General features: G+C 38.2%; 1 protein-coding gene across 4 annotated transcripts in view; it reads right to left on the reverse strand.

Annotated features, from left to right (window-relative positions):
* The window catches only part of CBL (Cbl proto-oncogene), a 97,186-nt gene that overhangs the window by 33,687 nt on the left and 46,333 nt on the right, over positions 1 to 17,166 (reverse strand). For all 4 annotated transcript variants that reach the window (XM_006054399.4, XM_006054398.4, XM_025266770.3 and 1 more), the window contains one exon: positions 1,672 to 1,818. In XM_006054399.4, coding sequence (XP_006054461.2) covers positions 1,672 to 1,818 — 147 coding nt within the window. The remainder of the gene's footprint in view (positions 1 to 1,671; positions 1,819 to 17,166) is intronic.

Consider the following 17,166-nt stretch of genomic DNA (forward strand, 5'->3'; position numbering starts at 1 on the left):
CACTACCAAGGACTAGACTTGAGGAATATAAAGCTTAAGGTACAAGAAGAAAAGAGTTCTGATACAAATGAAGAAGAAATTATTTAACAAAAGAATGATTAAACTCCAGATGTGGCTAGCAAAGGGTACTGTGGGATTTCTATTTCTCAAGATTAAAAAAATAAATAAAGTAAAATCTCATTGCCTTTATGTATTCACCTGCCTGATAGTAAGAGATCAAGTGGCAATTCAAACTCTTTTCTAAAGTAGATAGTTACTAAGTTAAAGTAACAAAGTTAAAATCATGCCCATCCTCTTCAACTAGGTTTTTTAAAATCACTAATCATTCTATATCTGATGCTTAAACACAACTTTTTAAAATAAAGCAAGCATTTAACATACATCAAATCAATACGCAGTATATACCTGAGACTAACTTAACAGTGTGCATCAACTATATTGCAATTAAAAAAAAAAAAAGCATTCAAAGAGAGACTTACATTAGATCTGTATATTCAAATGAAAAATTTTATTGTTTTCTTTTTCAGTTCTTTGATTTAAAATTTCAGAGTATATTCAAGAACATTTATATTAATACTGAGAAACAAAAACTTGACTTAAATCATGGGCTTCCCTGGTGGCTCAGTGGTAAAGAATCCGCCTGCTAATGCAGGAGACATGGGTTCAATCCTTGTTCTTATTCCAGGAGGATCCCAAATGCCGTGGAGCACTTGAGCGAGTCCCTGTGCCACAACTACTGAGCCTGTGCTCTAGAGCCCAGGGACCTGAACTATTGAAGCCCTCATGTCCTAGAGCCTGTGCTCCACAAGAGAAGCCATTGCGATGAGAAGCCCATGCACCCCAATCAGAGAATAGCCCCTGCTTGCAGCAACTAAAGAAAAGCCTGTGCAACAGCAAAGACACAGCACAGCCAAATAATTTTTTTTTTTTTTTATAAAAAGGACAATATAACAAAGTGGAAACACAAGCCACAGACATCTCTAATGTTAGTGACTAACAAAGAATTAGTATCTTACAATAGGAAAAAGACAAGTCTATAGGAAAACAGCCAAGTCAGGAATAGAAACAGCCAAGTCAGAAAAAGAATCTAGACAGGTGACAAATGTGAAAAGGTGCTCAAGCTCCCTTGTCATTAAGAATATAAAGCAAAATATGATACCAATTCATATTACCTGTGTTAGCCAAATTGCAGAGCTACTGGAACACGTGCATACTACTCACAGGAATAGAAACTGGTACAACCACTTTGGAAAGCAGTTAGGCAATGTTTGGCAAAACAGAAGATGTGAAACCCCCTGACTCAGCAATTCCACTCCTAAGTATGTAAGCATTGAGAAACTCCTGCATATGAAGGCAAATACAATTTTGTTTTCTGTAGCACTGCTTGCAATAGCAAATAATTTGAAATGTATGTGTTCATTAACAGCATAATGGATTAGAAAAAAGAGAACAGCATGGGTTTCAACAGAACGGCAAAGGTCTATCTACTTTTTTAAGAAAAAAAAACACAAACATGATCAGAACAACAACAACAAAAAAACTAGGCTAATATTTACCACATTTGGGAAGTAGTTATGCATATATTCATTATTTTTCTGTTTCAAACTAAACAAAAACCCAAAATACAAGCTTCAGTTCTTCATAGTTTAAATTCATTATTTTGACACTTACTTTTCCCCAAAAGCTTTCCTCCAAAATTCTGCAGCATCTGCTTTAGTAATCCGAAACGTGTCTCCTTGAAAGAGTCCACTTGGGAAGATTCCTTTTAGTTCTGCCAGCATGTGGCTGAAGATCAGGGACAGTTTGGTCAGGTTTCGCCTAAAAATGATCAGAAGTGCAATGGTTAAATGAGAACATAAAATTATTTTTATTTTAAATGTGCTGAATCCACTACACCAGGTGTGTGATTATAATGCAAGAAAGACTGTTGCGTTCACTAAAGTCCACTCCTGTCCCTCCATTTAAATAGGCATTAACAGGTAAATAAAAAAAAATTTAACAGTAATCTATTTCAAGACTTTCAAATTAATCAGGCCTAATATAACTGAGCGTAAACTTCTATGAACAAATCTACCTTTTTTAGGCTGATGGATAAAAGAGGACTCAACCAAAAAGTATAAGAAGTTGTACACTGCTGTAACCATTCACTCACAAAAGAGATGTTAGAAAAGCAAAATATATTATTTCCTACTTTGCATAAACTAATCTGGATGTTTAAATTATCCCAACTCATCTAAATTAAAAATAAATTAAAAATCCTCAATAAAGAGGAATATTTAAATATCCAGAACAAATATTTTCACTAATCAGACCTAAAAGAGATAAGTTTTCCTCTTTAAGGAACTTCTTTTTCTTTATAAAAAACTAAAAACCAACATCCAAACCATGTAAAAATTTCTAAGTAAGTGCACATGCCGCTGCTATATTTTAACAAGTTAACTTACGCCTGACCACCTCTGTTTAATGGTTGTGGTTGCTGCTGCTGCTGCTAAGTCGCTTCAGTGTATCCGACTCTGCGCGACCCCATAGACGGCGGCCCACCAGGCTCCCCCGTCCCTGGGATTCTCCAGGCAAGAACACTGGAGTGGGCTGCCATTTCCTTCTCCAATAATGGTTGTGGTTATAAAGTACTAATCCAATACACCAGATGATGTCCCCACTTTCAGGTGTGTACTTAAATCAGATTATCTCGGTAATCTTTAACGGTACTGCTACAGAACAACATACAGATGTCTTAGATATTGCTATTCACCGAACCAGCTACTATTACAGTTGCTTATTTTCCCTTGCCTCAACAATTAGTATTTATGTATTAAAAGTCAATTCTTGTCATACAAGTAGACAATAAAATTTCAAGTCAATTCATGATCAATTTTATTGCCTCAAAATTCTCTTTAACACAGATTTTTCTTTTCATCATTAGTCCCATCTTTGTCCTTCCTAGATAAAATGCTGCACGAAGTCCCTATGGCCCTAACTTTTCGGCAAAATACTTCTGAAACCTTTCTAATCAGCTTTTCAACAAATCAGCTTAAGTTTTCTGGTATCTGTCTTTTGCACTTGTATCAAGTTTTACTCTTTCTAATTTTCCTATTTTTGAAAGCACCAAAAAAGTGATAAAATCAATATTCATTGAAGTCAGTCTAAAATAATTCATACGCCAAATAGCTCATGTAAGTTGTAAAGCTCAAGTAAGTAAGTTGAAAAACACCATCACTTATCCAATCCCTAAACTCCACTAATTGTTTTCCTCTTGGTATTTTAAGAGCCTTCAATTGTTGCTGGTTAGGACAGTTACTATTTTAATAAACAGGGAACAAAAACAGAGACTATTGAGAGAGAGAGAGAGAGAGAGAGATATCACAGATAATAATATAGAAAATCTGCAAAGCACAAATTATTCCCAATGACTTCCCAAAGTCTTCAGCAGGATACCAGACTGCACAACGCACTAAACCCTAATATTTACATAACATTTTGCCAAATGTTAATCCTTAAAGATAAGCAAGAGAGAGTCCTGATTCCCTTAAGATATGCTAAATTGCTGAGAACTATGTGTAAAGAACTATGCTAAACAGTACAGCAGAGGAACATATATGACAGAAAATACACATATTACAAAGTTGCAACAGAGATCTTTTTGGAAGAAACAGTTTGAATCCTACTTCTTCCTGAAAATGTCTTTCCTTAGTTTCTCCAGTGTCATCCTCTCTTGGTTCTCCTACTTGCTTTTGTTCTTCCTTTGGTTTTCCTTTCTATCCTCCTAAAACAGCTATTTCCCAAGAATCTGCTCTGAACTGAAGAATCTGCTCTCCATTTCCTTTCTTTCTCCATGCACTCTTACGACTCTTCCTTTGCTAACTCGAGGATCCAAAAACTGCTTTGCAAAAGACTCCCAAATATTAGGCCTTGGTAGCTTTCCAACTGCCTACTGTATTTCTCCAATCAAATGCTAGCACCTCAAAGCAACATTCTCAGACTTAAACTAACCTTCTTTGAGTGAGGCGTTAATAAATTTGGAATTTGAGATTAACAGATATATACAGTTCAGTTCAGTCATTTAGTCATGTCCGACTCTTTGCGACCCATGGACTGCAGCATACCAGGCCTCCCTGTCCATCACCAACTCCCGGAGCCTACCCAAACCCATGTCCATTGAGTTGGTAATGTCACCCAACCATCTCATCCTCTGTTGTCCCCTTCTCCTCCTGCCCTCAATCTTTCCCAGCATCAGGGTCTTTTCCAATGAGTCAGCTCTTCCCATCAGGCAGCCAAAGTATTGGAGTTTCAGCTTCAACATCAGTCCCTCCAATGAACACCCAGGACTGATCTCCTTCAGGATGGACTGGTTGGATCTCCTTGCAGTCCATGGGACTCTCAAGAGTCTTCTCCAACACCACAGTTCAAAAGCATCAATTCTTCGGCCCTCAGCTCTCTTAACAGTCCAACTCTCATATCCATACATGACTACTGGAAAAACCATAGCCTTGACTAGATGGACCTTTGTTGGCAAAGTAGTGTCTCTGCTTTTTAATATGCTGTCTAGGTTGGTCATAACTTTCTTCCAAGGAGTAAGCATCTTTTGATTTCATGGCTGCAATCACCATCTGCAGTACTACATACAAAATAAATAGCAAGGACCTACTGTACAACAGAGCTATATTCAGTATCTTGCAATAACCTATATGGAAAATAATCTGAAAAAGAATATATGTATAAAACTAAACCACTTTGCTGTAACCTTGAAACATTATAAATCAACTATACTTCAATCAAAAAACTTGTCTTTAGTCTATTCCTATACATGTTCAATCACACCACATATAACTGATTACCTTTTAAGGGGAGGGGGACACAATTTCTATACTACTAGTGAGACAAAATCCAGCTCAGCTTTGATTTTAGACTTTCCACTAACCTGGGTCTAATCTACCTTTATAACTAATTTCACTAGCATATTCCAGCCAAACTGAATATTTTCAATTCAGTTGCTCAGTCATGTCCGACTCTTTGCGACCCCATTGACTGTAGCACATCAGGCTTCCCTGTCCATCACCAACTTTCAGAGCTTGCTCAAACATGTCCATCAAGCCAGTGATGCCATCCAACCATCTCATTCTCTGTCTTTCCCTTCTCCTCCCGCCTTCAATCTTTCCCAGCATCAGGATCTTTTCCAGTGAGTCAGTTCTTCACATCAGGTGGCCCCAAAGTATTGGAGTTTCAGCTTCAACATCAGTCCTTCTAATGAATATTCAGGACTGATTTCCTTTAGGATTGACTGGTTTGATCTCCTTGCAGTCCAAGGGACTCTCAAGAGTCTTCTCCAACACCACAGTTCAAAAGCATCAATTCTTCAGCACTCAGCTTTCTTTATAGTCCAACTCTCACATCCATACATGACCACTGGAAAAACCATAGCTTGGACTAAACGAACACTTGCTGGCAGAGTAACGTCTCTGCTTTTTAGTATGCTGTCTAGGTTGGTCATAGCTTTTCTTCCAAGGAGCAAGCATCTTTTTGATTTCATGGCTGTAGTCACCATCTGCAGTGATTTTGGAGCCCCCCAAAATAAAGTCTGTCACTGTTTCCATTGTTTCCCCATCTATTTCCCATGAAGTGATGGGACCAGATGCCATTATCTTAAGTTTTCTGAATATTAAGCTTTAAGCCAGCTTTTTCACTCTCCTCTTTCACTTTCATCAAGAGGCTCTTTAGTTCTTCTTCTCTTTCAGCCATAAGGGTGGTATCATCTGCATATCTGAGGTTATTGATATTTCTCCCAGCAATCTTGATTCCAGCCTGTGCTTCATCCAGCCCGACATTTCACATGATGTACTCTGCATATAAGTTATATAAGCAGGGTGACAATATATAGCCTTGATGTACTCCTTTCCCGATTTTGAACCAATCTGTTGTTCCATGTCCAGTTCTAACTGTTGCTTCTTGACCTGCATACAGATTTCTCAGGAGGCAGGTCAGGTGATCTGCTATTCCCATCTCTTGAAGAATTTTCCACAGTTTGTTGGGATCCACAGAGTCAAAGGCTTTGGCATAGTCAATAAAGCAGATGTTTTTCTGGAACTCTCTTGTTTTTTCGATGATTCAACAGATGTTGGCGATTGGATCTCTGGTTCCTCTGCCTTTTCTAAATCCAGCTTGAACATCTGGAAGTTCACGGTTCACATTCTGTTGAAGCCTGACTTGAAGAATTTTGAGCATTACTTTGCTAGCATGTGAAATGACTGCAAATTGTGCAGTAGTTTGAATATTCTTTGACGTTGCCTTTCTTTGGAACTGGAATGAAAACTGACCTTTTCCAGTCCTGTGGCCACTGCTGAGTTTTCCAAATTTGCTGGCATATTGAGTGCAGCGCTTTCACAGCATCATCTTTCAGGATTTGAAATAGCTCAACTGGAATTCCATCACTTCCACTAGCTTTGTTCATAGTGATGCTTCCTAAGGCCCACTTGACTTCACATTCCAGTATGTCTGGCTCTAGGGGAGTGATTACACCATTGTGGTTACCTGGGCCATGAAGATCTTTTTTATATAGTTCTTCTGTGTATTGTTGCCACCTCTTCTTAATATCTTTTGCTTCTGTTATGGACAAGAAATCGTCCATACCATTTCTATCCTTTACTGTGCCCATCTTTGCCTGAAATGTTCCCTTGGTATCTCTAATTTTCTTGAAGAGATCTCTAGGCTTTCTCATTCTATTGTTTTCCTCTATTTCTTTGCATTGATCACTGAGGAAGGCTTTCTTATCTCTCCTTGCTATTTTTGGAACTCTGCATTCAACTCTTCTCCTTTGCCTTTAGCTTGTTTTCTCAGCTATTTGTAAGGCTTCCTCAGAGAACCATTTTGCCTTTCTGCATTTCTTTTTCATTTTACCGTTTCTTATACATACTACCCCGATTCACTTTTTCATCTCCGAATCACTATGTATTTGTTCCTTAATTTGAAAAAGACCCAGCTTAAATGTCAGTTTCCTAAGAGGCTAGCTAGAGGTAACAAACCTCTAAAATATCCTGAGTATTTTCACTGCAGTTCTTCTCCATGTCATCTGAACCCATCCTGTACTACAGTTATCTGTGTACACGAGGGCTGAATTCATTTCTGATGTATATTTATATCCTTCTGGCATAATTTCTAACCTTTATTACACCTCCAGAAAATATGTGACTTTATACTATGTGCTAGGCACTAGGGATGGATACAACAATGAACAAGACAAAATTCCTAGTTTTAGAGCACTCCCATTTCCTTGGTATCAGGGTTGTATGAGAAAAAGGCTTTGAAGAAAAACAAAGCAGAGTATGCAAAGAGAAGCCTGTATGGTTGCTGTCTTTAGAGAGGATGGTCTTACGGTCCTCTCTGAGTGGTGATTTTTCAGGCCAATTCTGAAGTGAAGGTAGGAAGCCAGTCTTTGGGTGACTGGGCCATGTCGATATCTTTGACTTTTCAAATAATTTTCCACTAAGTATCTACCAGGTATCCAGTACTATGCTGGATCAGAGATAAAATACACGAACCAAAATATAATGGGCCATAAAGTTATTTTAATTTGTGGAGTAAGCCACAACAAGGAGAAAGTTATTGACCACAAGGATATAATGGCACCAGGTGCATAAGAACAATCTGAAGTGCTGGCTGAAATAGTTACTGAAAATCAATTTAAAACATTTTCCTACTCAAGGATGCATCTCCCAAAAAGCCAGCTTATATTTCTTAAAACCACCAGAGATGTGCACCATAAGCATCACACTTCTTAAAAGGAAAAAAAAGAAACTATAAAAGCCCATGCATGGATCAGAGTATTTGGTAAGTGGTCTGAGTTGCAGTTCTATTCAAAAACATTTTAAGGCAGTAGGCTTATGGTTCAGTGCCTTCAGGGCAGAATTTAACCAGCAAAATCTGTCTAAACTTGTAAACTTAGAGCAATGAAGCATGATGGATATTTGGGCTTATTACAAGAAATTACATTTCAAAATTCGGTCAGCAGTTACTTCAACTTATACAATGTGCTCTAACATTTCTCCAAAGATCCACAGAGGAACACAACTATTCAATTTTTCTTGTAAATGCACTGAAGACAAAACTTGTCTTTCTTAACTTCGAGTGGTAGCAAAAACTTTTCTTTAATTCAGTATTTGAAGGCAGTTTTTACTACCCTTAACACTGACCTTCACATCTAAGTAACTGCAAATTCTACTCGATAGCTTCCATCTTTCTGTTCTCTTGTCCTCTCACAACTTCCCCAGAATCAAACGCTGATTCAGTACGCAGTGTCAGTTTTTAAAAAGGTTCAGGACTGGTGTGAGTTCTCCCCTACCTTGGGTCCTACTCTAAAAGCCAAAGTACCTTTGTACCTCAGGCCTAATGTAATGGTATACATTTTTCCATGTATACTTTCAGCTAAAAGGGACTAAGATTTATGTGTCACCAATACATAAGGATACTGAAAATTAAATGACCACTGTTCCTGTTTTAGCTTCAAAAGTAAAAAGATAAATACAATCTGACAGAAACCACAATCACCATTTCTACAGATCAAGCAAGACAGTGTTGGAAAGTAGCCTTTATATTAATATGAAACAAACAGAAAACTCCTTAAAGGAGGCCAACCAATGAATTTTCTATTACACAAAATACTAAAACACAAGCTGCCATGTTACTCTTGGCCACAAAGTACTTCGCAAAGAGGAAATGGAAAAAAGAACATAGTATGGGGAGATATATTAACCCTCTATATTAAAGTGTATCTATTAATGTTTAAGTTAAGTACAGAGAACAGTACCATTCTTTTTTGTTATAATGAGAATGTTCCATCCCAAAAAAAGTTTCAAGAAAAAGACTTTTGAGAAATTAATATTAAGAGATTGAGATCTAGGAAAAAAATTCCATGATAACTTACAAAACAATCAGTCCAATGTATTCATAAAGATTCTCACAGTTACTTTTTCTGAAAGTACATTTTGATAGTCAGCTGCTGTCATTCAGTGGCTAAACTGCATAACTGACAGCATGCTCTGTTTATTCTTTCTACAGAAGAGTACTTGAAAATATATATGATAATAGTCAAGACGACTAGGGACCTCACTGGCAGTCAAGTGGTTAGGATACCATGTTTCCACTACAGGAGGCACAGGTTCAGTCTCTGGTCAGGGAACTAAGATCCCACATGCTGTGTAGCATGGCCAAAAAACAGGGGGAAAAAGACAACTAGAAATCTAAAATGTATTTCCTGGTCTCCCATTAATTTACTGTGTCCTGCAACAGTTATTTAAACTTTCTGAGCCTCCACTGACTCAAATGTAGTATAAGGAAACTGGAACCAATTACTCCCAAAGGTATCTTTCCACTTATAAAAATGTATAAATGTATGTTATTATCACTGATATGAAACTGCAAAAGAAACCTTAACTTCAGCAGTTTAACTGCATAATAAGATTGAAGAAGTCACGAGAGAAAGAAAGCCAGCACTTTACTCTTATATGACAGAGGGCTAGAAATTATGTCAAGAAATAAGAATTTTTCAAAGTACATTTTATTCTGCCTGCAAAAATTTAATAAACTTACATCTTATGGAATTTAAAAAGTTACTTGTATGAACCATATATGGGGATAAATTAAAATACTGGTGTCTACTCTAGTACTAGGGGTCTACTAAATTCCAGAATATGTACTAAATTATTTTACTCAAAGAATTTTATCATTTCTGAAAAAAATAACATCAAAAATCATCCCAGCTAAGTGAAAATACTGTCACATGTGAAAATGGTTCAAACTGGTTCAGAACTTTTATTTTTAAAAAGCAAAGAAAGTGGAACTTTCCTCTTGAAAACAATACTTTAGGTAACTGTAGCATCTAGGTGATAGGTATGTAATTACTATAAAATTTTTCCCAATTTTCCTGTATGACTGAAAAATTTTATAATAAAACACTGGTGGGGAAAAGCCTAATAATCTATTTTAATAGTATCTGTAGACCCAATGATCCTGTACTTCCCAGGGAGTAAATTTCAGAATGATTAACACTTAATACAAGGACTGACAAACAAGCTGCACACCATTATACAAGACCATTTTGGAGCAGTAAAGTATTTCCCAAATAAGGTCACAATATAACTCACTCTGCCACTCAGTCATGGTGTGAGCTGTACAACCTATACAGATGGTGAGAAATAATCATACTGCTCAACAGTGACATGATCAATGCTTTTAAGTATTTCATTTACTGGTACCATTTCAGGGATAACTGTGTTGCTTCTTCTATTCTTTAAACTCCAAAACTTTATATGCAAACACCAGTGTCATCCAAAGAACGCTGAGTGAGAACATACTGAGATGACATTTATAACTCAATAGCAGCATCCTCTGCTCACAGTAATCAGCTTTAAAAATAGATACAACGGAACTTCTTTCAGCAAAGCTTCACAGGAAGTCAATGAAGTACTGTTTAACTCTTATCTGCTTAAGCTGCTAAAAAAAAAAAAAAAAAAAAAAAGGAGGGAGGTGAAGCAAAAACCATCACCTAATGAAAAAAAGTACTAAGCCAATATATCTAAAAATATCAATGATCTTCTTTACTTAACACATATTAAGTGTATTTGATAATATACTAATGGTCATGCTTTTGAGACCCCCCAAGTTACATGGTAACAGATTAGAACAGTATTATTCAGAGCATTTGGAGTCATTTCATAGAATTTTAAACCTGAAGAAACACTAATCTCATTCACCAGGTAAAGGGGAAGGCAGTAGCCTGCAAAAGAATCTCCAACATGACCCTCTATTACAACCTTAAAACATAGACTCAATCTCCTTAATCTCCCTATACCAAAATCCTCAATGATTTACCAATAACTACCAAAAACGTTAAAGCTACTCTGCTTAATAAGTCTAAGCATGCACAGTATGGTCCTGATTCACTTTTCCAGACATATACTACTCAATATTTCCAAAAACATTCTATATTTTCCAGGCCCCAGGCCTATGGTGATGGTGTTATATCAATAATCTATGTCTCTCTTTCTCATAGGAACATTAAGAGTTTACTATGTATCAGATAGGCTCTTCCAGTGGCTCAGGCAGTAAAGAATCTGCAAGCAATGCGGGAGACCCACGTACGATCCCTGGGCTGGGAAGATCCCCTGGAGAAGGGAATGGCTACCCACTCCAGTATTTTTGCCTGGAGAATTCCATGGACAGAGGAGCCTGGCGGGCTACAGTCTATAGGGTCTCAGAGAGTCAGACGCGACTGAGCAACCAACACTTGCACTTTTTTCATGTATCAGATGCTTTGTTAAGCTATATGTATACCTCATTTAATTCTCATAATAGTGCTTTGAAACAGAAATTACTAATCCTATTTTACAAGGAGAAACAAGACTTCAGTAACATCAAATAAGCTGTCCAGGTCACAGAGCTAGTAAGTGACAGAGCAGGTCTGTGATTCAAGAGCCCAGGCTTGCTGGTGTGATAGGTATCATTTCCTTTCCAATGACTATGGTTACAGAAATCTTGCCCATTCAAAATTCATTTTAAATGCTGTCTTCTCAGAAATGTATTCCCAGTCTTCATTTAGTGTCTAGTTTCAAACTCAGACACACGCCTGCCACGCCTCACAGCATCTTGTTCATACTTTGTACTGGCTTCATCATGTTCCACTGTGTATCAGGTGTCTTATTCCCCAACAGGATGACAACTCCTTAAGGGCAGGCGCAGTGAGGGTGTCTTGTACACTCTATCCCCTGCAGTGGTGGGCACACTGCCTTGCACTTAGACATTCCATAAATTTAGAGGGTTGAAAAATATTCCTTATTTTTAAATAAACTTTTTATTATGGGATTTTAGATTTACAGAAAAGCTGAAAAGATGGTACAAGGCATTCCCCCATATACCCCTCATTCAATGGTGTCCCTTAATAGTACCATCTTATATTCCTGTGGGCCATCTGTCAAAACTAAGAACTGTCAGTACAGTGCTATTAACTAAACCCTAGACTTTATCCAGGTTCACCAGTTCCTTTTTCCATTAATGTCCTTTTCTATCCAGGGATCTAGAGTACTACAGTTTATTTATCCACACATCTCCTTAGTCTCCCCTGGTCTGTAATAGTTCCTCAGTCATTCCTTATTTTTCATGATCTTAAACTGTTTTGAGGAGTACCAGTTATGTATTTTTGTAGAATGTGTCTCAGTTTCTATTTAGCCGATGTTTTTCTCATGCTTTGACTGGGGTTATCAGCTTTATGGTCACAATACCACAGAGGCGCCTAACTCATCACATAATACTGGAGAGCACATGAAGTCCCAGGACATCACTGGTGATATTAACTTTGACCACCTGAGTAGGTGCCTAACTCATCACATAATACTGGAGGGCACATGAAGTTCCAGGACATCATTGGTGATATTAACTTTGACCACCTGAGTAGGTGCCTAACTCATCACATAATACTGGAGGGCACATGAAGTTCCAGGACATCACTGGTGATATTAACTTTGACCACCTGAGTTAAGGCACTAAGGATTTGCCATGCTTCTCCACTTACTACTGGAAAAGATTTTTTTTTTCACAGATACATTCCTTCTTTCCTAACTCATGTAAAACAGGGCACTTAAACTTGTCACTATTTTTAAATGATTAATGTGATATTCTCATTAAAGCACACACTATAAAGACATAGTATTTATAAGTTAATACCTTTGGGTTTTAGTGCATTTGGAAAAAATAAAAACAGCAAAAATTCATTGAGAACACTTAGCAAATGTTCACTAAGTTACATTAACTTAAGGTACTAACTATCATCATTATTTCCTAAAGAGGTCAAGAATATAATCAGACTTCCCTATCTTTCAAAATAACCTCTGAATTTACTCAGCCCAAATTCTGAACGTTAACTATGTAAGTTACATACACTGGAGCATCTGTCTGCAGCTAAAAGCAAATTAACCCTGAGAACTGATTACTATTTCTCTATGTGTGCATGCTTAGTCGCTCAGCTGTGTCTGACTTTTTGTGACCCCGTGGACTGCAGCCCATCAGGTCCCCCGTCCATGGGACTTCTCAGGAAAGAATACTAGAGTGGGGAGCCATTCCCTTCTCCAAAGGGTCTTCCTGGAAAAGATGCCCTCGAAGGATCGAACTTTCATCTCCTGCGCTGCAGGTGGATTCTTTATGGTCTGAACCACAAGGGAAGCCCACTATTTCTCTACACCAGTAACTTAAAGAATATACAAATACATCAGTAACATAATACAGAAATCTCCAAAACTTCCCATACCCCTCAACAAGTGATAAGAACTACCAAGCACCTTCAAAAGTTTTATCCCATGAACTTAAAAAAAAAAGTTTAAAATATACAGATATACAGACAAATTATATACCGAGGGAGAGACAGCTCTAATAGAATCTAATCAAATACGTAAAAAGCATATCAAATTGTCATTAATTATTTAACTCCTGAGTATATGATTTATCAGACATCCATTTCCATTTCAAATACATGGCTTCCCAGAACAAACACAGAGTAACTACAAGATTTTGCTGTTCTCAAAAGTTGGGAAAGAAGAAATTTTCTGTATCTAACTGAATCTCCTCTATGTGGAGGCATCAAAATCAGAGAATCTTTATCACTGCCATTTTCTGCAATGTATTTTCCATGAAAAATAATTCTCCTCAAGTTCAAGAATCTGTGTCTGTACAACTCTGGTGTTAGTATTTTAGTTAGTAGTATTTAATTAGCAACATTTTACAAAATTTAATATGGTTTTATTAAAAAGCTATAGATAAAGACGTCAGATAACACAGGAAAGAAGGTCTTCCTGGCCCTGACCAGTTATCAAAGCAAACTCACACATTTAGGCAGACTTTGCTGAGGACTAAAGTAGAGTAAAGTGTCAAAAGAGCATGGGTGGGAGAACCACTAATTAAAACTAGTATGTTTTAGGAGGCTTCTTGGACTTTAAAGAATAGATGGGATTTCAAAAGACAATATGGGAGGGCAAGGGATTCCAAGTCAAGGTAATGACCAAAGCAAAGGCTCAGTAGAAAAAAGTTCAGGGACTGACAAATAGATGGACATGGGCTTCCCAGTAGCTCAGTGGTAAAGAATCCATCTGCAATGCAGGAGACACAGGTTCAATCGCTGGGTCAGGCAGATCCCCTGGAGAAGGAAATGGCAACCCACACCAGTACTCTTGCCTGGAAAATTCCATGGACTAAGGAGCCTGATAGGCTACAGTCCATGGGGTCGCAAAGAGTCAGACACCACTGAGCGACTGAGCATGGGCTAGACTGTAGAATCATGGCAGCATGTGATAAAACTGAGTATGACTCAAAATGTAGAGGTTTAATTACCATGATGAGAGAGATTACAGATGCAGCAGGAAATCATTAAGGGTTTGGAACTGAGGAGTGACATCGAATCTGTTTCAAGGCCATAAACGATAGCAGTATGCAAGATGAAACAGACAGGAAATGATAAAAAGCAGCAAGCTCAGTCAGGATAGTACTGCAGCAGAAAGGTAATGGGAGCCCAAAAATGGGCAGTAAAATAAGACAGATTTGAGAGAGACTGCAAAAGTAAAGGGAGAAGGCAATGGCACCCCATTCCAGTACTCTTGCCTGGAAAAATCCCATGGACGGCAGAGCCTGGTAGGCTGCAGTCCATGGGGTCCCAAAGAGTCGGACACGACTGAGCAACTTCACTTTCACTTTCTTACACTGGAGAAGGAAATGGCAACCCACTCCAGTGTTCTTGCCTGGAGAATCCCAGGGACAGGGGAGCCTGATTGGCTGCTGTCTATGGGGTCGCACAGAGTCGGACACGACTGAAGCGACTTAACAGCAGCAGCAGCAGAAGTAAAACCAAGAAAACGAGATGATTAGTCAGAGGAAAGAGATGATGAAACTGAGCCTGCGCAGTTGAGAGTAGGGTCTTAAAAATAATATGCTAATAAAATTAATACATTTTTTAAAAACTTTTTGTTTTTTTATTGGGGTATAGCTGATAAACAGGCTTCCCTTGTGGCTCAGCTGGTAAAGAATCCCCATGCAATGCGGGAGACCTGGGTTCGATCCCTGGGTTGGGAAGATCTCCTGGAGAAGGGAACAGCTACCCACTCCAGTATTCAGGTCCGGAGAATTCCACGGACTTCTGGAGACGTCCATGGGGTTGCAAAGAGTCGGAGGACTGAGCGACTTTCACTTTCTTTCATAGCCAGTGAACAATGTTGTGGTAGATTCATGTGAACTGCGAAGGGCCTCAGCCATACATATACAATAAAGCTAATATTTTTAAAGGGCTTACTGTGTGTCAGGCATTTTATATTTTTTATTATTTAATTAATTTTCACACACAATCCTCTAAGACAGATTCTGCTCTTACCCCCATTTTATAGATGAAAGAAACCTTGGCTGAAAGAAACTAATCCAAGCGTCAGTCTCATAACTAATGCCTGTCACTACTATATAATTCTAACCGAGGGAACTTACAAAAGGAAGCTGGTTTGCTAATGAAGAGGACACATTCAGTATTCAGACATGTTGAGTGTGAGATGTCTGAAAGATATTACCATGGCCTGTCTAGCAGGAAACTTGGGAAGCAGGTAGCAAGTAAGGAAATAGATTTGTGAATACCTCTATAAGGCCGTTTACACTGTTGAGAATGACCTATCTGCTAATTCACTCACATGGGATAATCAAAATGAAATGGAGCTTTTATCAAATCAACATATTGTACATCTTAAACTTACAGAACGCTGTATGTCAATCACATCTCAATAAACTTCTAAAAGTTTAAAAGAAACTGAAACACCATTTGAAAAGATTTGGAATTTCTCCCTTTGGGAGTATGGGGGTATGTAAGATGGAGTCAGAAAAGGACAGAAGTGGCAGGCTTCTCTTATTAAAAAAATATATATATATAAAAAAATATATATATAAATGTGTGTGACACACATATATATATATGTGTGTGTATATATATATATATACACTTCTGTGTGTGTATATATACACACACACACACACACACAATCACCCTAAATACTTGCTCCAAAGAAATTAAAATACATATCCACACAAAGACTTGGACATGAATGTTCCTGTTAACTGCATTTATAGTAGCCAAAAACTGGAGACAACTAAAATGTACATCAATGGATAAACAAATTGTGGTAAACCCATATAATAGAATTCTACTTAGCAAACAGAGGAATAAGCTACTCATATGCAATGTATGTGTGTGTATATATATGAAATTATTTTATTGACCCAGTGACTTTTTATTTCCACCACAGTTCAGTTACTACCTTAGTCCAAACAACTATCATCGCCCCCAGATTACTGCATCTGACCCCTGACTGGTCATCTTGCTCTTTCTGCATTGCTTGACAACGAGCTTAACTAGGACCAGGGGCGGCTCCTAACATCTTCCCAAGGAACCTCCACCTCCAAAGTCTCTAGCTACCAGGAAACTGGTTCTCAGCAACTCCTATAAAGAGGTGGCACCAAACATACTTTTTACCTCACTTATCACATTGACCCCCATAAACAGAGAGAGTGCAGGAGTACAATGGGAGAGGTTGAGCCCCTTTCCTGGAGCTCACTCCCAAGACACAGCCAACTATGCTTGAGCATGTCTCTCCACAAGACACCAAGAAAATATGGGTCTCTATACAAGCTCATCCTTCCATTTATGAATTCAAGCCTGATGTTCACCTAGAATGCACTGAGAGCAAGATTTCAAAAATACTTGCTGGGACTTCTGGGGCAGCCCAGTGGTTAAGACTCTGTGCGCCAATGCAGGGGAGACTGGTTCAATCCTTGGTTGGGGAACCAAGATCTCCGCATGGCCAAAAAGCAAAAGTTAAATTAAAAAAAAAAAAAAAACTTGCTGAAGACAGCAGAAGAGACACAGATGTAAAGAACAGACTTTTGGACTCTGTGGGAGAAGGCGTGGGAGGGAAGATTTGAGAGAATAGCACTGAAACACGTATATTACCATATGTAAAACAGACGACCAGTGCAGATTCGATGCATGAAGCAGAGCACTCAAAGCTGGAGCTCCGGGACAACCCAGAGGAATGGGGTGGGGAGGAAGGTGGGAGGAGGGTTCAGGATTGGGGGACACATGCGCACCTGTTGCTGATTCATGTC

This window comes from Bubalus bubalis, chromosome 16 (genome assembly GCF_019923935.1).
Source record: "Bubalus bubalis isolate 160015118507 breed Murrah chromosome 16, NDDB_SH_1, whole genome shotgun sequence".
Taxonomy (NCBI): domain Eukaryota; kingdom Metazoa; phylum Chordata; class Mammalia; order Artiodactyla; family Bovidae; genus Bubalus; species Bubalus bubalis.